Source organism: Lactuca saligna, chromosome 4 (genome assembly GCF_052625555.1).
Source record: "Lactuca saligna cultivar CGN05327 chromosome 4, ASM5262555v1, whole genome shotgun sequence".
Taxonomy (NCBI): Eukaryota; Viridiplantae; Streptophyta; class Magnoliopsida; order Asterales; family Asteraceae; genus Lactuca; species Lactuca saligna.
Genome location: NC_136420.1, coordinates 316,129,457 through 316,155,518, shown reverse-complemented (window position 1 = coordinate 316,155,518; position 26,062 = coordinate 316,129,457). Strand labels below are relative to the sequence as shown.

General features: G+C 35.3%; 1 protein-coding gene across 1 annotated transcript; it reads right to left on the bottom strand.

Moving 5' to 3' along the window:
- Positions 1-7,219: 7,219 nt before the first annotated feature.
- MES11 (methyl esterase 11) lies at positions 7,220-11,047 on the bottom strand. The gene is made up of 5 exons (XM_078992818.1): positions 10,522-11,047; positions 9,509-9,745; positions 9,261-9,404; positions 9,036-9,167; positions 7,220-7,829 (listed from the first exon to the last, which is right to left on the bottom strand). The coding sequence occupies exons 1-5, from the start codon at positions 10,873-10,875 to the stop codon at positions 7,557-7,559; spliced, it is 1,140 nt and encodes a 379-aa protein (XP_078848944.1). The 5' UTR covers positions 10,876-11,047; the 3' UTR covers positions 7,220-7,556.
- Between the last annotated feature and the right edge of the window lie 15,015 nt (positions 11,048-26,062).

The window sequence follows — 26,062 nt, the reverse complement described above, 5'->3', positions numbered from 1 at the left end:
TTTTTAAAAAATCAAAATATGAGCAATTAATGGTCTCCGATTAATCTCCGTCTAACCGATTAATCCGTTAACCTTAACCCACCGACTAGCTAACATCGAACGTTTTTTATCAAGTTATTGTAGTATTCACAAACTTTGCTTGTATATAAAAAAGTTCATATTTAAGGACTCATTTTTATTTTTCATATAAGACTCTCAAAATCAACGAGACAAGAGGCCTTTAGGGCTACACTTTTAATCTTTTTTTATTGTTTATTAACATCAGATTTTATTAATTATTTATATTTTTAGATACATTGTAGGACTTGAGTGTCAATGGTTGTCATTTATTTTGATTTGATTTGAATCTTGCTTTTTGTGACGCCTAACACAAAATTAAATCGACCTTGTAAAAGCATTTTCTTGTAAGTTTGAAAAATAATATTATGAATATCTCTAGTATCATAACATATGTTTATTGATAGATTTAAGATGGTTACTTCATATTGTTATCTTATAACTCTTTTTCTATTGCTAATTTTGTAATAATCATCTTTTCTTTCTATTTTATCAAGCACATGACGAAGCTATATAATTTAAAAGTGTCATATTATTCTTGCTCTCTCATTATTTGTAAGTTCCAACTCTTTGTCTAGTGCCATGTAGGGATGTTATTTGGGTCGGAACCGAACCGAACCGAACCGAATAAACCGAAAATCGAAAAAGGGTAATTGTATGAACCGAAAACCGAACCAAATAAACAATACGGGTTTGGTTCGGTTTGGATATTATTCGTTTCGGTTCGGTTCCGATCCAAATAACCCAAATAATATGTAAAAGATGATTAAGGAATCGAATAACCCGAATAACCCGAATATTTTGTATTACTTTTGAAGCTTATGATTTCATAAGTATATAACCGAATAACCCAAATAACATGTACAAAATGATTAAGGAGTCGAATAACCCAAATAGCCTGAATATTTTGCATTACTTTTGCAGCTTATTATTTTATAAGAAATCTTTTAAAGAAACAAATTAAACACTAAAAATTAAACATCCAAAACACCCAAAAATCTATCTATAAGTATATAACCCGAATAATCCAAATAACATGTACAAGATGATTAAGGAGTCGAATAACCCGAATAAATATTGTATTTTTTTATGATTTTTGTAGCTTATGATTTCATAACAAACTTTTTAAAGAAACAAATTAAACACTAAAAATTAAACACCCAAAAATCTATCTATAAGTATATAAGTTAAACATTAAACATTCAACACCCAAATTAAAATATGAATCTTAAGTTTTTATCCAATATCCAAAATAACATTCTTCAAACACGAATTAACTATTCGGGAATATTAATTGGTTGTTTTCCCTTTCCATCTCCGTTCTTTATCGTCTCTTCTAAAGCTTTCACGACATCATCGTCTTTCAAAATTTCATCATTGTTGTCCACAATTTGCTTTCTTGATTTCCTTACCCAATCTTGAGTGCAAACCTAAGCCTCTACTATATTTGTAGACAAATTTGTTCTATATGGATCCAATATCCCGTCCGCTTGTAGTAAACGCCGTCTCTAGCGCCACGGTAGAGATTTGTAGTCCCAAAATATCTATCAGCATAAACATAGAAAATGTTAAAATATGATTATATAAAAAAGTATACAATAATAAAGTTATACCTTTCGCCATACGGGATACAATAGGGTAACGATGTGCATTTTGTTTCCACCAAAGTATAATATCAAAATCTTTATTGTATTTAACTGACTGATCGTTTAGGTATCGTGTCAACTCTGTTACCATTGATGTCGATGGGCAATCATTTTGTACTATTAAATCACCCATGAAATCATTCTCATCATCAATCACAACTACATCTTCATGACCATGTGTTTGATTTTGAGAAGAGTCGGTATTGTCAAACTTTGATTTGTAGAAATAAAAAAAATTCTCAAATCTTTGTTGAAGACCCCGTATTAAGACCTTAGCCTTCAAAATGACTTCCGAGTTGAGCATAAGATCTTTTTGTAGATTCTTCAACTTAATCAACTTCACAAAAGTTTGTTGAAGAAAATCAAACTTGAATCATGGATCTAATATGACCGCAAAATACAAAAAATCATTTAATTTTTCAAGATTGCCCCAATACTTATCGTATTTATCAATAATGTCCTTCCCGATCAAACAAAATTTGGGGACTAGCCGCCCTTTCCTTAATGTGTTTGTATACATCACATATTTCTCCAAAAAAACGATGTGTCATCGGTTTTGTTGACGTCGATACTATGTCGGTTTTCACCTTGAATTTCTCAAGAAATTCAACTATAGCTCTACAAATGTTGAAATCTTCTTTTGAGGGGGTCAAAACGTCTCGAAAAAATGTAGGATCAATTATAATAAAGTAAATGTTAGTATTTATTTTTGTAAAAAAAAAAAAACAGCTTTAATACCCCTTATTTAGGAGCCTGTAACCTAATGAATATACACCCAAATAACGCGTTTAAATAATGTAAATTGTAGTTCAAATTGGAAACAACAAGCTGGAAAAAAATTGGGCTAATCGGACAAATAACGAAGACGTATGACTCTTCAAAGTTGGCTAAAAATTTGGAAAAATGTTGAAACAGAAAAACTCATATTTAATATCCAATGTTTAGAGGCCTATACCTCACTGAATATACAACCAAATAATGCGTATAAATAGTGTAAACTGTAGTTCAAATTGTAAATTACAAGCTGGAAAAAAATCGGGCTATTTGGACAAATAACAAAGACTTTATGACTCTTCAAAGTTGGCTAAAAATTTGGAAAAATGTTGAAACTATAAAAACTCAGATTTAATATCCAATGTTTAGAGGTCTATAACTCACTAAATATACAACCAAATAACGCGTTTAAATAGTGTAAACTGTAGTTCAATTTATAAACTACAAGCTGAAAAAAATCCAGGCTAATCGGACAAATAACGAAGATGTTACGACTCTTCAAAGTTGGCTAAAAATTTGGAAAAATGCTGAAACAGAAAAACTCAGATTTAATATCCAATGTTTAGAGGCCTATAACGCACTAAATATTCAACCAAATAATGCGTCTAAATAGTGTAAACTGTAGTTCAAATTGTAACTACAAGCTGGAAAAAAAATCGGAATAATCGGACAAATAACGAAGATGTTATGACTCTTTAAAGTTGGCTAAAAATTTGGAAACATGCTGAAACAGAAACTCAGATTTAATATTCAATGTTTAGAGGCCTATAACTCACTGAATATACAACCAAATAACGCGTATAAATAGTGTAAACTGTAGTTCAAATTGTAAATTACAAGCTGGAAAAAAATCGGGCTATTCGGAGAAATAACGAAGACTTTATGACTCTTCAAAGTTGGCTAAAAATTTGGAAAAATGATGAAACTATAAAAACTCAGATTTAATATCCAATGTTTAGAGGCCTATAACTCACTGAATATACAACCAAATAACACGTTTAAATAGTGTAAACTGTAGTTCAAATTGTAAACTACAAGTTGAAAAAAAATCAAGCTAATTGAACAAATAAAGAAGATGTTATGACTCTTCAAAGTTGGCTAAAAATTTGGAAAAATGTTGAAACAGAAAAACTCAGATTTGATATCCAATGTTTAGAGGCCTATAACTCACTGAATATACAACCAAATAACGTGTATAAATAGTGTAAACTGTAGTTCAAATTGTAAACTACAAGCTGGAAAAAAAATCGGGCTAATCAGACAAATAACGAAGACGTTATGACTCTTCAAAGTTGGCTAAAAATTTGGAATAATGCTTAAACAGAAAAACTCATATTTAATATCCAATGTTTAGAGACCTATAACTCACTGAATATACAACCAAATAACGTGTATAAATAGTGTAAACTATAGTTCAAATTGTTAACTACAATCTGGAAAAAAAATCGGGCTAATCGGACAAATAACGAACACGTTATGACTCTTCAAAGTTAGCTAAAAATTTGCAAACATGCTGAAATATATATATATATATATATATATATATATATATATATATATATATATATATATATATATATATAAACAATGGACTGGAATATGAAATTACCTTTGACTTTAAACATGCCAAAAACCTTCTCCAACTCCACCGCAATCTTCAATAACTCATATGTGGAGTTCCATCGAGTTGGGCTATCATTGCACAAAAACTTTTTGGATTCTACATTTAGCTCTTTCATGCATTCTTTGAACCTTTGAATTCGTTGTGTAGAATTCATAATGTATTTAACGGCCTTTTGCATGCACTTGATACTAGATTGATGTTGATCAAACCCATCTCTAACAATAAGGTTAAGGATGTGGGCCATACACCTTACGTGTAATTGTTTCCCCCCATCGTACAAGTTTGGTAGCTTTTTCATTAGAATTCCGATTGCTTTTTCATTTGCACTAGCATTTTCAACGGTTATGGTCATTACGTTATTGATACCCCACTCTTGAAGACAAGTCAACAACGTGCACCCAATGTCTTATCTCTTATGACTATCTAGAGATTTAAAGTTGATAATTCTTTTGTGCATTACACAATCTTCATCAAAAAAGTTCGTCAAATGCACATTACTTAGGGGATTATTAAAGAACTTAAACAACTTAGCCTTTTCTTCAAGAAAGTAATCGGTGACTCTATTTGAAATTGAGGTTCTACATGGCAAAATTACTTTCCCGTTCAATGCATTTGTATACTTTTATAAGTTGAAAAATATTGTTACTAGACTATGTTTTAAAAACATGTTTTTTTAGTTGAACTGCTATGGTGACCAATTCCCAGTTCAATCGGTTTAACCGGTTTGACCGTCGAGTCAATCGATTTCTTTAATTTAATATTTTTTTTTTCTATTTTTCTACACATACATACATATAAATCACAAATTTGACGTTTACAAGTTCAAACATTAAAAATACACATAAAACTAAGTTATAGATCAATACAAATACATTAAAATAAGACATGACCATAAGTTTTAGTGTTTTACATCAATCTACGTACGTCAAAAAGAAAATAAAGTATAATACTGAAACACAATATAATTTTAGATGAATACAAACACATTAAAAAACTTTATAACATATGTTTTTATTTAAAGAAAACTAAATATATTTGAAAAAAATCACCAAAGTTTATTATGAAAATGGTTATTTTCTATGTGTTTTTTTTCCAGTTTAACCGGTTTATTTTGACCGGTTCAACTGGGTTTTTTTAAAACCGGTCGGTTCAATTCAGTACCAAAATCAACGTAAAATCGGTGATACTTAAACCGCTCCCTCCCCCCGGTTACTGTCCACAGGGCCGGCCCGTGGGCATGGGCAAGCTGGGCGACCGCCCCGACCCCCAATTACTACAGGGCCCCAATTTTTAACTTGTTATTTTGGTTATATATTAACAGTCCATTATTTTTTAGCCTATTAGACTATTTCAAACCCCAATACTATGATCAGGAACTAATCCAAAAGATGGAGCGTGGGAGAGAATGAGACTTACCTGACATGTGTCCTAATTCCAAGGCGTCGTAACTCTTCAACAGTCAGATTTCTATAGAAAATCCAAACATTGCCATGGAAAATCCAAACGACGTCTTCTCCAAAAGAAAGAGTTAACGATCATTCTTCTATTTCTTATTCAAGATTTCAAGTTAATCGATTTGTTTCATTCTTTTCTAATTTTCTTAATTCGTCCATAACAACCGTTAGTGAATCGAATATTATTTTAGAATTAAGAGACTGATTGTGTCTCGTTCTTTTCACAATTTCAGAAAACGGGAAAACTCTATTGTTTCCTTTCTTGTTGTTGATTTCCTTTTTCTGATATAGTATCAATGGGAAGTAATCAGGTTATTTGATTTATTTTAGGAATTTGGCCTAGAGGTTTTAATCGAGAGTTCCAGTCACTGCCTCAAATTGGATTTCTTTCTCAATTTCTAGAAATCTGATGGTTCACTTTGCAGAATCGACTGTTAGAGGTGAAATTGATTTATGATAATATGACTGTGAATCTCTGTATGTTCTATAGCTCTTGAAATTTCTTATTCTTTTTTGAAATTTGGTTTTTATGAAGCTGTTCAAGTTAGAAACATAATCAAATGTTAATATTTTTGAATTAGAGACAATTCTTGAACTTTATTGCTTAACTTCGATTTGTAATGTTAATATTATTATTTTTGATTTATGTATAGAATTTTCTGTTGTTGAATAGTTTTTTCAACTACTTCCAGGTTATTAAATCTACTTCAGTTGGAGGTCAAAACGTATGTATAAGAACATAACTGAACAAGTTAATGAAGAAACAAAGGGGATGAAACTTTAGTAGTTTTGTATTTCTAATAGCATTGTATTTTTAGTTTTCCCCATTCTATTGTGTACGAATTTAAATATATTATTATATATGTATAAAGTAGTGTAATATACGAATACATAAAATTTTCGAAAGGGCCGCATTTTTTATTTTGCCCCGTGCTCCAATCGTTTTGGCCCGACCCTCCCTATCCAACTGGTTCAATAGACTGGTTCAAACCGGTTTTTAAAACATTGATTTCTAGGTTACATTTGGCACAACAAAACTAGTTTATTTTTCAAAAAAATTTAAGTTCTTATGCTAACTTTTTAAAAAGTTATTTAGACTTACATTTCAACGAACAGGTTTACTAGGTTTTTCTACTTTTTTTCAAAACTCTCTCAAATATATCATTTCGTTTCATAAACATTATATTTATATATTTTTGGGTGCGAGGACTTAGAGACTAGAGACTCAGAAAAATAGTACTGGAATTTTATGTAAATAAAAAGAAAATGTTTTAACAAAAAGCACGCGTGTCTATGTGTTTAAGATATTGTAAGGTTGTCGGTTATCAATACAATAATCCAAGATGAAGATAAGTACAATACACCGGAGACAAGTTTCAGTAGAGAAATATTCTATTTTCTGTTTTAAATGATTTTTTTTTTTTTTTTTTAAAAGTTTTTTATAGTTGATTTTTTATTTTTACAAAATAGCGGAGACAAGTTTCAGTAGAGAAATATTCTATTTTCGGTTTTAAATGATTTTTTTTTATTTACAAAATAGCAAGTTTCTTATTTTATTTTTTTACTTTCTGAATTTTATAATCAATAAAATAAATATCTACCTAACTATAAATGTGAAATTCATCCCCTTGACAGATAGACGTTGAACTACATTACATAACGAATAATAACAGCAACAAAAACCAAATGAAATTATATAATTCAAATATACATAAACATAATCCCTACCATCTATCTCAAATTCTCAATCTTACTTCATATCCTTATTACATATTATTATAAAGACAAAGAAATACAACCCACCGAATATTACCTACAAAAAATTGCTGATTTTCTAGCAATTTCTTATACGTAAAATTCAACATGATTTATTTTAATTTACGAATTGAAAATTGAAGTAAAACACAATGTACACGGCGCTCAAAATCATGCTCTACCTACGCAAATGTTACTTTTCATGGTTATGTCTTATGTGCTGTTTTTTTTAATTTTTAAAATTTTTTATGTGAGTTTTGCGATTTCGACTAGTAATTTATGTAGGGCTTGAGGTTTTGAGAAGAAAGGGGAGTGATCAGAAGCTTTGATACGGAATACCTTTTCAGGTGGGGATTGGTTTATCATGCTTTGTTGTAAGGCGATTGGAATGGCATTGTCATCAGGTGTTTCTATGTAGAATCTTCTCACTTTTCCGTAGTTGGAATCCGAAAGACAGAGCTTCTCTACAACTGGCGGGAATGGAATCGGCCTCATGGAAACAGACGCTAATGCTACATCCTGGATCAAATCTCAAAAAGGTCAGTGACTTTTTTCTTTTTTGGTACAAATCAACTTTCTCAACAAGGGTATTTATGTAATTACGTCTTTTTGAGTCACTGTATATCCAAGCTTTTTAAAAAAGGAAAAATGAAACGTTGTCCCATTCACAGAAAAATTGGATTGATTTAACCTTTATAATTTCTACATTGTTTGGAATAGAATAAATTTTTTGAATTAAACAAGGACCGTTTCTGAGATTTTCAAAAAATGTAGGGATCAATTTTGTAAGTGTAAGAGGGTTTAAGTTTAATCTCATTAAACACCTTATATTTTGTTTTTTTTTTTTAGATTAAACTTTAACTTTATTTTTTTTATGAAAAAGAACTTGCATTTTTTTATTTTTATTTTTCGATCTGGCCTTTTTAGTCATTTTTCTCTAAAAAAGTTGTAAAATGTGAGGATTTTTTTAGGAAAAAATTAAAAGGTTGAGGATTTATTTGGAAACATTTAGAAGGCTGAGGGTTTTTTTCGGAAAAAAAAAAAAGACAAAGTTGAGGGATTTTTTCGGAAAAAAATGAAAAACTATAAGGTCTTTTTCATGAAAAATATAAAGATAAGGTTTAATCCGGAAAAAAACATAAAGTATAAGGTCTTTTATGAGATTAATCCTGTTAAGAAACATGAGTTTTTTTGTAATTACACTATTCTATAGGATCCATTTCTGGGAATTCCATATTAGAAGGGGACCATTTCTCTAGTTTTATGATACATAAGGACCATTTCTGTAATTTTCCATTTAAGCAGGGACCATTTCTACAAATATTTTATAATACAGGAAGCAGGGACTATTTAAAAAAAATATTTGATACTGTAAGGACGAAAATTGTAATTAACCTAAAAATGGCCACAATAGTACATAACTATAGGGACAAAAACATGTAATTATACCATTTTAAAACTATAAGAACTAAACATGTCATTTTTATAGATTACATTATTTAAGTGCACGTTAGCACAATGGCAAGGAGCATGTTAGCATAAAGGCATGCCTAATCACTAGCAATTGTTGTGTATATACAATGTGTTAATAAGGGCAATAAATTTTTGTATAAATCAACTTTTTGGGGATATTTTAGATGATGGATGATAAGGGCGTTTTCGTCTTTTTGTCTCATTAACAGTCATAGTCCAATACATGTCAAATACAGTAGTATTGAGCTATACCTTGGGAGGACTGTGATTGAATAGAAGGTCCTTTAAGAGCATTTTGTCAAGATCAATTGCAGTTGGAGGCAAATTATTCCCATTTGTGTAGATGAACTTTTGAGCTTGGCGCATGAGATCATTTGTATTTTCCTGCAAATATAATTTATATATTGAAATCTTCTTAAACTTATAACAAAAACAAGAATAAAGGGTAGAAGAAATTATATATATCGAGGAACAAACCTTTTGTGAGAACATATCAAGAGTACTTTGACCACTTTTCAACATAGAAGCAGCAATAAATATAGCTTTAGAAATTTTAGATGGAAATAGCTCCATTGCATATGATATACATGATCCACCAAAATCATGGCCTACCAAAATCACCTACAATTGAAAAGAATGATTTGGATTACAGATGTAAGAGACAAAAAAGAGATGAAAATAGAAGTGAATTTGTGGATAAGATCATAAGAAAGTAAGAAACCAACCTTCTCTCCATCTGTGAGCTTTTCAAAGAAATCTATGAGTGGTGTCACATACTGTGAAAGACTTTTGATGCTATTGGTGTCAAACAAATCGATTCCAGAACCAGTTAAATCAATTGCAGTAACTTTGAATTTACATTCTTCTAAAAGTGCAATTGTTTTATACCAACACCAGGCTCCAAATCCACCTCCATGAACAAGGACTATGTGGCTTGTCTCCAGTTCATCAAGATTTAGATCCTGTGAACATGATCAAGAATTTAAGTATTGGAGTAAGTTTCATAGGCCATTTCAAACTAATAAATGATCTGTATGTAAGTATGTAACTAGAACTTTAAGTTTTAAGTTTTAACATCAGGAAAGACAGCAGAATGTCCTACAGACAACTAAATAATCACACATATACATAATTCAAAACATTTATGAGAGTCACAGGTAGGTAAGTAATTATGTTGATTAGATATTTAGATTAAAAAAGTTGCATACTTTTTTGCACTACGAAACACAAACATTTAATTAGCAATACAACAAATGAGGACTTTTATCTTTGTTTGCTGATTATGGCTCCTATTTCTGATGAAACCAGAAAGAGATTACATCTTCGGATTTCACCCCAAAGTTCTAGTTATTTGGACACCGAACAGAATCTACAGGCTCAAGTGATGACAGAAAACAGGATTAGAAGTGGACATTTGTGCTGCCGACAAATCTCAGACCAGATTTTTGATCATGAAAGAACTACAAAAAGACAAACAAGTTACAAAATCCGATTATTTGCCCCAAAACGTCTTGGCCTGTTGATAGAGTTTTTAAGATCAACAAAATGAATAAACGAAAGAACATGTGAACAGCAGTGATCTGCATGTTTTGGCAATTTGACGGTTGTTTCTCAAGTGAATCTCCCTAATTTCACCGGAATGACAATCGGAATATTATAGTGTTTGTGAATTAAAATCAAAATAAGCATCAATTGCGTATAATCAACCAAAAATCGTAATCGGAGACAGCAAGCAGACCTGATTAAGGAGCTGCTGAGGAGGAAGCAGAGGATCAGCAACCGATCTAGGCCTAGTACTAGAACTCCGAGGGAGAGGATTGTAACGTTTGGAGTTCGCAGAGCCAGGAGGATGCCGGAGAGAAGTTGATCGATCAAAAGGCAAAACGCCGCCATTTTGCTGGAAAAGGAGAGCGGCAGCGATTGCATGTTCATGAATCATAGCATCATCGAATTTCTCTCTCTTACTAGACAGAGATCGAACGCGAGACCATCGATTGCTTGAATTGCTATTGGCTGATGTAGTTGATTGATTTGTGACGCGTTTCGAATGGTTTTTCCTTGGTGGCGATTCAGTTGACAAGCATATACCCATTGTTGTTGACACCTTGTTGATTCAATGCATCAAACGAGATAGAGAAGTAGAACTTATGTATGAAGAAAAAGCGTTTCAACAATGGCGGAGAAGAGAGAGAGCGGCTTCGCTGCGGAAGTTCGTGAGAAAGCGCAGTAGCCTTTTGCTTGCAACTGCTTATTGATGGGCGTTGCTTTTTTATTTATTAAATATTTTCATTTTAAAATATGTTTCCTTCTTGTCGGATTTTGTTATCAAATATGTATTTTAATTATGGATTCGGATATCTAAAAAATTTGGGTTTGGATTTTTGGAGTCGAAATTTTTGAGTTTTTTTTTCTTAAACTAATTATATATTGATTAATTTTTTTGTTCCTTTAGTAACAGTAAATTAATCTTATTTGACCATTTCTATAATATATATATATATATATATATATATATATATATATATATATATATATATATATATATATATTTACTATCTTATAAAAGAAATCTAACTATTTCTAAAAATAGATTGATTATAATAATAATATTTTTTTAAGACGTCCAAATGATGAAGCTGATAGTACAAGTAACCATTAATAAAATAATATTAAATTTTAACCACATTTTGAATTCAAATAATTATCATCAAATCTCCTTATATTTCTCAACAATTTGGGCCCGGATTCATTCAAATTTTGAACCATTTTAGATATCCTTAATTTTAACATGTTGATTCAAATATCTCTCCAATCGCATATACCTCTTTGTTCCCTTCTCTGCTATAAAGTCCACCGTCTAGGAACAAAAAATGACTTCATCTCCCAAATAACACCATAGTTTGATTATTTTGTCTTCGACATGTACTTTCATTTGTAACATAACATTTTTGTAGAGGAAACATATCACCGAAAGAATTTACATGCCCCGCCGCTTTGCGCGGGTACGCTGCTAGTATATATATATATATATATATATATATATATTTGTTTTTTCTGTTATCCCCTTAACCTACGACCCTTTACACGTGATATCATTAGCAGATCCACCATCTTCGTCTTCCTTTTCGATGTTCAATGAGTTGACACATGTCCAAAACACATGTTATATTCCTATGTTTTTCTACTGACAATCATCGTTTTTTTTCTTCTCCAAACATCTCTCTATATCCAGTGGCGGAGGAAAATATAATTTGTATAAAAATTGGTGACTAGGGGGGCCATAGTCAAAATTTTATATTTTTGGACAAAATATGTATAAAGTTAAAGAATAGGGACTACTTATGTCAAAAAATCAGAAAGGGGGGGGGGGGGGGGGACAACCCCCTAGCCCTTGAAAAGATCCGCCCCTATCTATATCCCTTCTATAAACCTCCTGTTGCTTCTCTCCTACTTGTCTTCTTCTTTATTAAATCCAACGTCACCTTCATCTTTAGCTGTCACCCAGAAAACCACAAGTTAGAGGTTAGGGCTCAACGTATTACTTTTGTAAGGAAAGATTTCTAGGAACTGGGGCATAGTTAGTTGGAAGAGAAGAAAGGCAGCAGGACTGCTATCACCTACAGCAACGATGGTGTCTACTGGATAAGGAAGTGATATTGGCAACTTCAATACTTCAAGAAAACATCTATAAACTTTCTACTTGGAGATAGAGATCATGGAACCCTCAATTGATCAACTTTAGGTCCGTTTTGCACCTTCAATTTTTGCCCCTTCCTACTTTATCGTTTCTCAACAGGTCACATCCCCAGATTCTGTAACATCCTGACTCCGAGGTATGATATTTATATATGTTTATTTATGAGTAGGCTAGGTGACTCGACGAGTTGGTGCCTCAACTCGTCGAGTAGGGACGAATTGGCCACGTAGGTTTAGTAACCAACTCAACGAGTTTGAGAGTCGACTCGTCGAGTTGGCGCTATGAGAAGAAACCCTACTTCTCCGGGGTTGGGACCTATTTAAGAGAACTTATGTCCTCATTTCCGCCTCACCAACTACCCAACTCCCCTATGTGAAACCTTACTCGTTTGTAGTGAGCTAAGAGAGTTATAGAGCTAATCCTTGAGTGTTTTAGTACATATTTTGAAGAGAAGAGAAGGATTTCAAAAAGGTAAAAAGTCCACGTCATTCTCATTATGTTGGTTAGATCTCATGTTTATGGAGTTTATGGCTTTTTCTATCTATTATTGGGACTTTGAGTGTATTGAGTTCATTTAGAGATCTGGACTTCGGATCTGGACCTTGTGAGGTCCCTAGAGTCCAAAGGTCCTAGCTTTATTCATCCATCATAGAGATTTTGAGTGAAAAACCCTTAATGCATCATGTTTTTGGCATTTCAAGCCCTAAGTGTCATGCATGGACGTCAAGCTTGTGACTTTACATAATATTCAAGCCTTAGGAGGTTAGATCTAGAGATTAGGATTGCTTTCTGCCTTAAAAACGTCTGAATGAGAAAAGGGTCTGAAAGGACTCGATGAGTCAATGAGCTGACTCGACGAGTCGGTAAGGGTTTGTCCCGATGATCATGCGATAACTTGGCGAGTTGGAGGGTCGACTCGACGAGTTGAGCTGGACTTTCATGAAGAATTTTGAGGAAACGAGGGGACTCTATCACACCCCAAAACCGGAACGGCAGAAACGTTCTGGGGCGGAGGACGTCATGTAATGTATCACAACAATGCAAAGTAGTAAACAACCAACAACATCATCCATTGCATTAATAGTATAGTTTTAATTACAAGTGTGTTCTTTCATAGTATATGACAACATAATGAACAATGAAAATAAAATAGGAGTCTTGATTTCTCCGTCTTCACAAAACCTGGTTGTCGTACCTGTCTTTTTGTGACCTGAGAATACAAGTATTTTGAAAGCGAGTATCAGCAATAAAGCTGGTGAATTCATAAGTATTAATGAGTCTTAGATTTGTAAAACTGGAAAGTAAAGACTTGTGAACATTTGGAAAAAGTTTGTATAAGTATGAATTGTTTGAAAATAGTTTGAAAACATTTGAATACCCTAGCAAATCCCTATGATTTCTATTAGTATAAAGAGTAGTCTTCTACCAAGACTAGACTGTTTTGTAAGTAACGAAGATGGTTTTTCCCTTGTATGACTACTATTAACAATATATATAGTCTACCTTGTCGTTTATGTGAATGTATCACAAAATAAAAGTAATAGGAAAATATAGCCATGTATGTGTTATCGTTTTGTATTAGGATCAACCCGACATCGCGACTGCCGAAATGGTATTAACCTTGAAAGTCTGTAGATGATCATTATCCTCTGTAGCTAATAGCAGGTTGTAGGAATGGTTATTCCCGTAAAGGTACCCTAGTATAAGTATTAACCGTAGGCATCCATAGATATTCATTACCTCTGTTGCTAATAGTTGGGTGCCGGAATGGTTAGTCCCGTCTTAGTAAGTAAGTAGTCTTCTCACGAGACCCGCTGTAAGTAAGTAATAATATGATTAGTAGTCCCTATTCTACATTTGGAACTAAAGGTGACTTCCATAACGAATCGCTAGGTCGAAATCCATATTAATTACCAAATCATATATAAGCCCCAACTACACCTATAATAGTTTACTAGGGATATATGAACGTATACCTTTTCTTCCCAAAGGTACTAACTGTTCAGAACTATTATGCCCGTATATGTACACATGATATATAACTAAAGATTTAAACGACCTTCGGACGGATACCCGATACCCTACCAAACCACATCCCAACGAGGAAAAGGAAATAAAGCGGGTTAGCCTTCCTAAGTCCTTTAAACATTACTTATATAACTATACATATACAAGCATGCTTTTAACAAGGTATCTAGGTAAAGGTATCATGTAAGTGTATCCAAGTAAGTGTATCCATGTAAGTGTATCCAAGTAAGTGTATCCAAGTAAACGTATCTCTTCCTATAGCATTTAGTATAGACTCATGTATGAGCTGACTCTGGTGTAATTCCTTGTAATAGGAATAGCACGTAGTATCTCCTAATTATACCTATAATAGTTACTAGTAATGTACAAGTATCAATGAAGGTATACCTTTGTTAGCCAAAGGTACTTAAGTAACTGAAGGCACTTTTATGTCTATATATGTATACATGATATATAACAAATATTTAGACAACATTCGGGCGGATAACCGATACCCTATAGCCACATCCCAACGAGGAAAAGGAAATAGAGTGAGTTAGCCTTCCTAAGTCCTTTAAACATTTCTTATATAACTATACATATATGGGCATGCATTTGATAATATAAAAGCATAAAAGGAGTTTTGTAAAACCTTTGAAAAAGATTAATATCTTAAGAAAAGATCGACTTGATGTCAGTTTATAAAATGGTTTGAAAGTATTTTGTTTGAATAAACAGTTTAAGTATAAAGAAAACCTTTGTTTGAAATACATTTGTAACAGAGTTTGAAAAGAAACATACAGTGTATAAATCAGTTTGATAAAGAGTTTTAACCATATAAAAACGTTTAAGGAAAACATTTGAAGAAATCTATTGGTAAAACAGTTAACGTATAACAAATCCATATGCAGGCTAGTTATTAATCACATGTGATTGATATAATAACTAAACATGATTTAACTTGTATTCCCCCCATAAAGCATTTATAAACATTTAAAAGGTTAATTAAGGGGTATGAACTCACCTGTAAATGGTGGTTTGAATGAACTGAACGATGTAGGATTGATAAGTGTCAAGTGAGGACTTGTACACACAATGATCCTAGTTAACATATAATCAAACATATATGTATCTAATTAGTTAATTAATAACTAATTAATCAAGTTAAGACACCCTAGGTCATCGAAACACTTTGATTCAAGTGCTACAGGTACCAAAGGGTTGCACCTAAGGGTTGTATGACATGGCATTGGAGTTTATGGCCCATGAACCACCCCTTTATGGAGTTTACGGCCCATGACCATTTCCCCATGAGTTTAGGGCCGTAAAATCATGGTACTAAGTGCCAAATTGTGTTTTGAGGTCTTACAAGTCATGATTGGGCATCAAATGATAAAGTCCAAGCCTTAGGATAACATTAAGGGCACAATAACACTACCTAGTAGAGTTCACGGCCTAAGGACCCTTTCCTTAGGTGATTACGACTGTAAACTCCTATGGGGAGTTGTTTTGATTATTGTTTAAGGTCTTAAACACTTCTAGGAAGGATCAAGGTTGGCATCCAAGGCATATGAAGGAGCTAAGGTCCAATTTACCACCTTGAAAGGGGTTTACGGCCCAAGATCATCCTTGGCCATAAACTCCTTTGTTCTATGGTTTCTTGATGATTTTCAAGTGTTATAAGGGTCGTACTAAGCATACAAGAAGCTATAGCAAGTGAACTTATAAGATCGGAGCTCGATTGGGTGTTTAAGGTCCAAGAACACTAGTGTGTGTTCTTGGTGTTTTGAAGATCTAATGAAAATCAACAATTGAATGGATGAAATGATGTATAATGACTAGGAGATAGGTTATAACAACAAATCAAGTCAAATAATACTTACATTTTCGGACAATCGGGTGAAGTCCGGTATGCTACTTGAGAGAGAATGGCTTTGGTTCTTGAGTTAGGAAAAAGGGAAATGGTAGAATGGAGAGTAAAATCATGCTTAAGGCGTGAGTTTTCAGCCATAAGAGAGTTCACGATCTAAAATCTATTTGTTTGGCCATGAACACCAATTCAAGGTGTTGATCGTTCCATTACATTCCCGATTAACTAGAAGTCACTTCCTTTTATCCGTCCGATTCATGAATAATTATAATTAAAATACTCAAACAGACTTTAAATTGGCTAAAAATTAGCAGAAAAGTATTAAACTTTTAATTGAAGTGTTGGATAGTAGAGTTCGTACGAATGAAAATTTCGGATTGTCACAGACTCGATGAGTTGCATATATGCACTCAACGAGTTGGGTCAACATTGGCTGTTGACTCGAGTTTGACTTCTGTTGACTTTAGGGTTTGGTAAAAACTGAGTAATGGAGACCATAGAGGGGTAAAATGGTCTTTTACCCATTTCAAAAGTGAGAGAGAGAGGGAATAACACTTGATTTATTTAGAGTCATTAATAGAGTATTAATTAGAGATATTTATCCTATGTGTTAGGCAGAGGCTAGTTCAAGATCGTGTACGAGGTTACTTGTTGGCTTGCTTATGAGGTGAGTCTTCTCACTATACTTTCCCTAGATTTGTAATCTTTGTGTGATTGTAGGGTCTTATGAGTTTATATTGAGTATTGTGATCTCCTGCATTATGTCTTTGTGATTTATACTATGTATTATTCTGAGCTTTACCGAGTTAGGACCGAAGGGTCCACTCGAGTTGTGAGACCGGAGGGTATTCACTGAGACACAGGATCGGAGGGTCCATACCGGTTCGTGAGGACGGGAGGGTCCTCACCGAGATGCATGAGACTGGAGGGTCCATGCCGAGTTATAACCATGCAAGGCTTATTATTTGAGCATGTGGTATTTTGGGAAACTCACTAAGTTCCGTGCTTACTGTGTTTTGTGTTATGTGTTTCAGGTACTTCTTAGGGTCTTATGAGTTTATATTGAGTATTGTGATATCTTGCATTATGTCATTATGATTTATGCTTTGTATTATTCTGAGCTTTACTGAGTTAGGACCAGAGGGTCCGCCCGGGTTGTGACACCGGATGGTCTTAACTGAGATACATGACCGGAGGTCCATACTGAGCTGTGAGGACTGGAGGGTCCTCACCGAGACGCATGAGAATGGAGGATCCATGCCGATTCATAGCCATGACAGGCTTATTATTTGAGCATGTGGTATTTTGGGGAACTCGCTAATCTTTGTGCTTACCGTGTTATGTGTTATGTGTTACAGGTACCTCTCATGATCACAGGAAGGTGCCAACTTGATTGTACACACGAGGCTGAGCTATATTTGAGGATCCTGGATTTTGTTGTAATGGACATGTGTTTTGATAAAATGAGATTTTGGAGCTTTTGTGATTTAAATAATGAGATTAATGTGATTTTTCAATGAAAAATTTGTTTGAAAATTTACGGTGTTACAAGTTGGTATCAGAGCCTTGGTTTGAGGGATTCAGATGCACCTTTGGGTATGGCTGGACTCAAACTGAGGATTTGAGAAAAGTTTTCAAAATAAAGGATTTTTCTAAAACGAGTAAGGGTTTTTGAGAGAAAAACGAGAAGGAGCAGTGTGTAAAATCGGCCAGAGCCTAAACGGTGATTTCCCAAAATACCTTAATTGTTTACTCTATGTGATATTTATAAGGTATTAGAATTGCATGCTATAGGATAGGCTACGTATTTTAGATTGTAGGGCTAGAGGTACCTGATGTGTGATGCCTTAGCCTAGGAGATATCACTATCTGTTATTGCTCTGTGAATGTGTTGAGTAGGAGTACCTAGCATGAATCAGTTAGAGAGAGTTCTGAGATGAGGGATAATCTAGGAGAGATACCTAGATGAGGATAAGGGGTCTACTAAGAAGAGTAGTTAGATACCATGAGAGGTAAGATAGTCTGAGTTCGGCGATGCATTTTGAGTTGTGACTAGAGAAAGTGGAGTTGTGTACTCGAGTAGTGTTTTGTGCTGGTGGAGGTTATTCGATTCCCCAATGCTGCTAGCTTCATGCTTTGTGGAACTCTTGATGATGGGAGTTAACTACTAAGTGAATATGTTGATATTCACGAGGTAAATGGTTGGCATCATAAGGAGTTCTTCAGCAGTTGAAGGCAGAGAAGTGTGAGAACCTAGGAAGAGCCTAGGGAGTGACTTTAATCAGATGAGTACGCTAATAGAGGAGAGTATTCGCTGGAGAGCGACTAGGTATAATAGGATTGGTGATCGAGAAGGTTGAGCAGCTACTTAGGAAATCTGGGACGATCCATGTGGAAAGTATGGGTAGATATGGCAGCTACTTTGGGTCCATACTACTGAAAGTAGAGGAACCATACTTGAAACAAGGAGAATTCTAGAGGTTCTAAGTAGCGGGTTGAGAGGAGATAACATGGTTTGAGTACCATGATTCGTAGCAAATTGAGAGGAGATAACATGGTTCGAGTACCATGATTTGTAGCAGATAGTGCTTCTGACTTTACCAGTTGTCCCATTGTGATTGTTTGAACTGAGGATTAATATGATAGAGTGTGGGACCAGAGGGCCATATCGGACGAGCTTCAAAGTAGCGTACTTTGAGAGGTAAATTGAGTTAGGTCCCGAGAGATTTTCCTGGTGGGATGCCAGTTGGAGTTGCAAGACTCAGGGATGAGTAGAGAAGACATAATGTGGAGGATTGCGGTCTGGATTAAGTGATCGACCGATGGTTGAGATGTCACTTTCTATGAAGAGAATATCACCATTTCCGCTTCTCATGTGGAGCGGAAAGGATAACAAGCTTCCAGTTTCAGAGTAGAGCAGTAAATCCTATGGGGTAGCGTATAGTCGAGATATTTCCACCAGAGTATGTGTGGTATGTCTATTGCGAGATATTTCTTATACTGTGATAGAGAGTTATCAGAGGGGATTGAGATGGATGAGGACAAGGATATGCCTTAGCCAAGTATAGTAAGGTGTATTTTAGCAGTAGTTCCAGGTAATGAAGAGGAGTACATCAGGGGCGGTGGTTCTCGTGGTTTACGAGGTGTATTGACTGTGAGAGTGAGGTATCTTGCTCCTATGATCATTCTTGTGATGGAATTTTGGTCGAGGAATCAGATACGAGGTGTGTGATAGTGCATTATTTATAGACAGAGAGTCGTGACTAATTCGGGACAATTTGGAAATTCGGCGGTGTGTCAGTACGAGGATTTTGGATGACTAGAGGCAGTCACGTTGGGTGGATTTTGAGGATTTCATCTGAGATATGGGATATTTGGAGTTGCTTAGTCTTTATTGGGAAGATCATCAAGTGTCACATAGTACGTTCCAAGAGTTAAGTGTGATGTACCTGATCAAACAGTTTGTGGTGTAGTCTGTTAGTATGTCAATTGGTGATGGTTCAAACCTTGAGTGGGGGAGAACTGGGTGTTTTATCAAGCATATTAGAGATTTGTTCAAGGGTGGTTAGAGAGCAGGTTATGGAGATCTGCGATACAAATTCATGAGACTTGGGTTATTGGTGGATGAGGTAAGGTGCAGAGCGAGATAATGCATATTGTACGTGTTCAGGAAAGGATGAGTGTATCCACGGCGAGTAGCCGTTGGTTAGGGACCTTATGACGGTTAGGAAGTCTTTGAGGTTGTAATGTTTGAGTTCAAGGCGGCTGGATCATTAAGGATAATTTCAACGATTTAGAATTTCTAGTTCATAGTATGGGTTGTTATATGCTTTAGGAAGGACAGAAGTTGTGTTGGCAACAAATTTCAGATTCGGTATTTGTATTCTCACATGTCTTTTTGAGCAATAGAGGATGGGGTTTCGTATTGTCGTCAACATGTTTTGAGTCATTGACGATTCATTGGTGTTTCAAATTGAGAGTTGGAGAATTTTGAAGGACGAGTTGTGCGAGGGGAGATTAGTGGTCAAGGCAAGACACTGTGAGATTCCGAGAGGGTGCATTGCGGTATCTGAGTATGATGTTGTGAGTGGGAGATTAGTGGTTGAGGCAAGATGTTGTGAGGTTCTGTGATGGTATACCTAGGTATCTGAGTATGATGCCCTAGATTTTTGGAATATTTTGAGGCTTGATTTACGAGATGGCAAGTGGAGTATCAAGTGACTATGGTTCCAATGGGAGCCCTTTAGCTAATTATCATCAAACGGGATTATCTAAGAATGTGAATTGCAAAGTGTTTTGTCACGAAGGTTGTCGTCATGAGTAGTGATGCGTAACCTGGGTGGTATGTGTACCTGTCTATGTTGGACCGTGGAGTTTTCGATAGTGAACTTAGTGGGGTGATGATTCTAGGATGAAATTATGGGGGTGATAAGAGAGTGAGTGGATCCAAGTGGGAGTAATCACTTGAGATTATCAGAGAAAACCATGGGGTGAGCCCTTGGTGAGTGAGAGAGTATTGTGAAATTGCGGTGAGCCGTAGCTTTTAATGGCGAGCGAGAGAGCATTGTCAAACTGTGGGGAGTCGTAGCTTTCACTGATGAGCAAGAGAGTATTGTGAAACTGTGAGGAACCATAGCTTTCATTGGCGAGTAATAGAGTATTGTGAAACTATAGGGAGTCGTAGCTTTCACAGATGAGAGAGAGAGTATTGTGAAATTGTGGGGAGCCTTAGCATTCACGAGTCAGTGAGAGAATGTCATAAGTCTGCAAGGAGCCGTAACATTCATGAGTCAATGAGGGAGTTCTTAAAACTACGGAGGACCGTAGCACTCCGTAGTTAATAAGAGAGAATATTGTAACTACGGGGAGCCGTAGTATTCGCCAGTCAGAGCATGACGCGGAGGAGTTCTTAGGTTTGGGTAGCCTTACTAATTGAGTGTTCGGGGACCTGGTGGCCGTACCAGGGGCAGGACCTGGTGGCCTTACTAATTGAGTGTTAGGGTGGGATTGTCACCATCAGAAGGATTGGAGAAATGATGTACGTGTGAATTCGTAGATCATTGGTCATGAGTTGAGTATCAGAGTGGAGATGAGTGGTCCCAATTCTACTGTTGAACCAGACTCTCGAGTTTGAGTTTGGTTGTATTGGTGTATTGGGTAGACAGGATGAGATTTTGGATGTTCAGATAGATTTCATTACGAGAGGTAATGATTTCTATCTAATGTCTTAGACCTGAGTGGGTCAAGTCGCTGGTTTGAGAAGGACCACAAGACGTACAGAGCTAGTGAGTGGTAGACGACACGACAGGGGTTGGTGGTAAGACGACTTTAGAAGGGGTTGTAGTATTCGCTCGAAGTAAAGCGCACTTCGTGACTCGTGTGTCACAATGGACCGGGATAGTTATTGTGAGAAGACATCTTGTAAAGTCGTTTTATCGGATGTGAAATAGGTAGTCTTTGGAGATTCAATGGCTGGGTCAGGAGTCGACCTAGTGCTTAGTGTTGAAAGGAATACGTGAGAGGAAGTTGGGGCTTATGTTCACAAAGGTCCGAGGATACTTCTAAACAAACACGATCATTTCCTTGTGTATGAGAACAGAGTATTGAGGTTCATTTTGTTCAGATGGGTTCTGATAGTAGTGCATTTGATGAGCCCCTTGTGAGATGTGACACTTTCGTTCCTTTGGTGTACGATCTGGATCGACTAATATTTCAGGCATGAGTGCTCGAAAATTGTTATGGTCGGTGATCTGATTTCATCAGTCGCATCAAGATATTTAGAGCTGGAAGTGTGATTTTGAGGTCGGTCATTCGATGAGCGAATGACATGATGATATCTTGCATGGGCGGTCGTGTAGGGAGTTAAACTACTAGAGTTTCTAGGTTTTGTAGAGTCAGAACTGGAACCACAATGGAAAAGGGAGTCATCCTTTTCGGGATAGGGAGTTCCTGTATTGGGTTCTAGTGTCTTCTAAAAGAGATTGTTGTATGACATGAGGCTGCAGTGGCACCATTGGAGGATGTTCAGGTTGATGATCGTCGAACTATATTGAGAGGTCGGTTGCAATGTTGGGTAGAAAAATAAAGACCCTGAGGATCAAGGAGGTGCGTCTAGTTAAGGTGTAATGGGAGAACCACAGAGGATCAGAGTGGGCTTGGAGGACGAAGTACGAGATACGTGAGTAGTACCCATAATTATTTCAAGAGCATGACTTCGAGGGTGAAGTCTGATTCTAGTGGGAGAGAGTTGTAAAATCCTGACTCCGAGGTATAATATTTATATATGCTTATTTATGAGTTGGTTTGGTGACTCGACGAGTTGGTACCTCAACCCGTGGAGTAGGGACAAATTGGCCACGTAGGTTTAGTAACCAACTCAACGAGTCTGAGTGTCGACTCGCCGAGTTGGTGCTACGAGAAGAAACCCTAATTCTTTGGGGTTAGGACCTATTTAAGAGAACTTATTTCCTCATTTCTGCCTCACCAGCTGCCCAACTCCCCTGTGTGAAACCCTAATCGTTTGTAGTGAGATAAGAGAGTTATAGAGCTAATCCTTGAGTGTTTTAGTGCATCTTTTGAAGAGAAGAGAAGTGTTTCAAGCAATGAATTAGAAGGGGATGTTAATGTTGGATTAATGGTCTAAGTCCATAGCTATATGTGGTATATACTTTACCCGACTCGGCATGGTCCATTTGGGTTGCACTTCACCCTAACAATTTATATGGATAATCTTGTGAGAATAGTATAAGTTATGATTTATTAATATATTATAAGTTCTTAAATATTATATGAAACTATATTATTTAATTAGTATTGATCTTAAATTAATTTGGAATTAATTTAGTGATCATAAGTATGACTAATTAAATATGGGCTCAAGTATTTATATAGTGTGGGCTAATGCTTATTTGGAATGGGCTAGGCTTGCATGGTAAGACCATGGATAGTCCATGGAGCTTAACCCATGGATCTCATGGAAATGAAAAGACATGGGTATTAGGGTTTACATGGATGTAACCCTAATCCACCACACTATATAAAGGAGTACTTGGCACCTAAAATGGTACTTGTGTGTGAGGACATAAGAGTGGGCCGATTTTAGTGTGAATACATATTTTCTCAAGTTCTTCCAAGGTGTTTTGGTGATTGGTGATTCCACTTGAGGCTTCCTTACTATTGGGGCTAAGCTCTTTAAGCTTGAAGACATCAAACTACATCAAAAGGTATGTCATCTAACAAGAACTTAGTAGTATATGTGTTTCATAATATGCTAGTTAGGATGAAACCTTGTAATATTTAATATTTGCATGTATAATTGAGAAAACATAGATCCAAGGTTTATAGGGTTGCATGTACACCATATGAGTGTTAGAATGCTCAAAACTCATCAGTGGTATCAGAGCCTAGGCTTGTTTTCTTATATACTTGATGCAATTGCTGAAAAATCGAAGTTATCTTGTTGTCTGGACAATGGACTCGCCAAGTTCACTCATGGACTCGACGAGTCCAAGGCAAAATGCAACCAACTCGTCGAGTTGGTTCATGCACTCGGCGAGTTGGACCCCCTGACATCATATTTTCGAGTTTTGGTGATGGAATTGGTCTAGAATCATTATCTTAAATTGTTTTGGACTTATAAAAACTATTTTTTGATATAGTAATGATTATGGTAAACCAATTCCAGAGTTGTTATCAAAATTTCAAGTTTTATATGGTTAATTTTATGATTCTTGAAATTATAGATATGCATGTTCTTGAACTTATGAGCTTTGATGATCATATGAATTATTTGTAACCTTCTTGGTAGTTTAATTACTGATCATTATGTGTTTTAATGGAGTCCATAACTTGTCCTCATGTTATGGATTACCAAAAGTCACAAGTCATTAAATCCATTAAAAGAACACAATGGTTATGTAAGATGAAAAGTCACTCATTTTAATAAGCCTTTAACTCATAAGTTATAAGAAATGAAAAGTTTTGGATGTTTACAAAACTTTCCCTCAAGTTTTGGAACATGTAAAGTCACAATTAAAACTTTAGTTTCAATCCCTAGAATTTTAAAAAGTTAAAATTCAACCCTTATACTTTATAATATTATAGGTTTAATAATATTTATATGTGTATAAGAACAAAAAGTCGTCTTACCATTAGTAGGCCTCATTCACGAAGCCGGTCTATAAGGGGGGTATAAGGTTACTGCCTATAAAATGGCAGTTTAATGGGTGTCCACTGTCACCCACCGCTTCCTTGATCGGCGGAGGGTCGTTAGCCGAATGGGTAGGACAAGGACTATAATTCTCACTTCATTAAAAGTATTAATGAAAAATACTAAGTAACTAAACATTTCTAAATTCCCAACCTTAGTTACTTAGGAAAATGTGAATAAGGTGCTAATCCATGAAATTACACTTTGCACTTTGTTTAAGCCATTAGTGGAGTGTGTGGTTAACCGGAACACTAACCTGGATTCAACAAGGTAGGCAAAGGGTAACTTAATATTTATCATAATATCGGTGGAGCGCGTGTGGTTAACCGACACATCAATTGAGGGGTAAATATTAAGGGTACCAAGTATATTTGCATGGTTACTTCACACCTTGTTTTGTGATCCTTAGCATCCCAGTCAAAAAACCTGAAGGGCACACTCGAGATTGAAACATAACATTGAAAAGTTCAATGAATCTTAAAAGAATCTAGGAGTTTCAAAACCAATTAAAAACCTAATAATACTTTTCGTTTATCTTGGTGGAAATTGGTGAATCGTTATTCACCTACCTTCAAATATTTTATAGCTTGGATTACGGCATCCCTCTTCCAAGTTATAAAATAGTTTGTTGGGTCCTAGCCTTAATATTTCATATTGGGTGTTATATTAAGTACTTAAATCAACTTTACTTGAATTTCTCCCATTGTTGATGTCTGGTTTAGACAACAATGATCTTCGCAAATCATGCTTTTCTAATGAATATGACTTCCCGAGTTTGGCTCATGGAAGTCAGACTTCTCTTCCTCCACCTCCTCCAATTATTCTCCCTGACCCACAAGTTTAAGGACTTGAAAAATTGAAGATCACTCAATCCCTACTCACAATAAAACATAAAATTGGAAGTCCTGTGTGCACTCATGTCTTAGGACTGAAGTCACATAGTGACAAGTTGAGAATGTTGGGTGTCATTGTCATAAGGAAGTTGGCTATTGACTGGGTCTTTCAGTCACTTCCTGAGTCATATAGAAAGACTACTATGTGACAGATCACGACATGACCCGAATGGATCTTTCTTATTTGCTTATTGCTGCTGAATCAGAAATGATTTAGTACAATAGTCAAGAAAATATGGATGGAATTTCTATTTCTTAAGCCTTCCGTGGACATGGACAATGGTGACATCGGAAGTTCAGAAAAACTTTCTCTTCCCAATGGAAATGGATCGGCCTTGGTCAACCCGGTTGACCAGAAGGTAAAGAGAAAGTCTAAGTCTGGAATAGCCTGTGTACCATTCCTAAGGAGTCTATATGTTCTCAGTGTGAAGAAAAGAGGAATTGGAAGCGAAGCTGCCCAAGCTACCTGGAAAAAAAAAAGAATCAAAAGTTTGACTCTGCTTCAGGTAAGTCCACTATCTAAATCTGTTAAGTTCCCAGTTGATTATTCTTAATACCAAAATGTGACTCGGTTGCATTTTGATATTTAGCAGGATCAAGCAA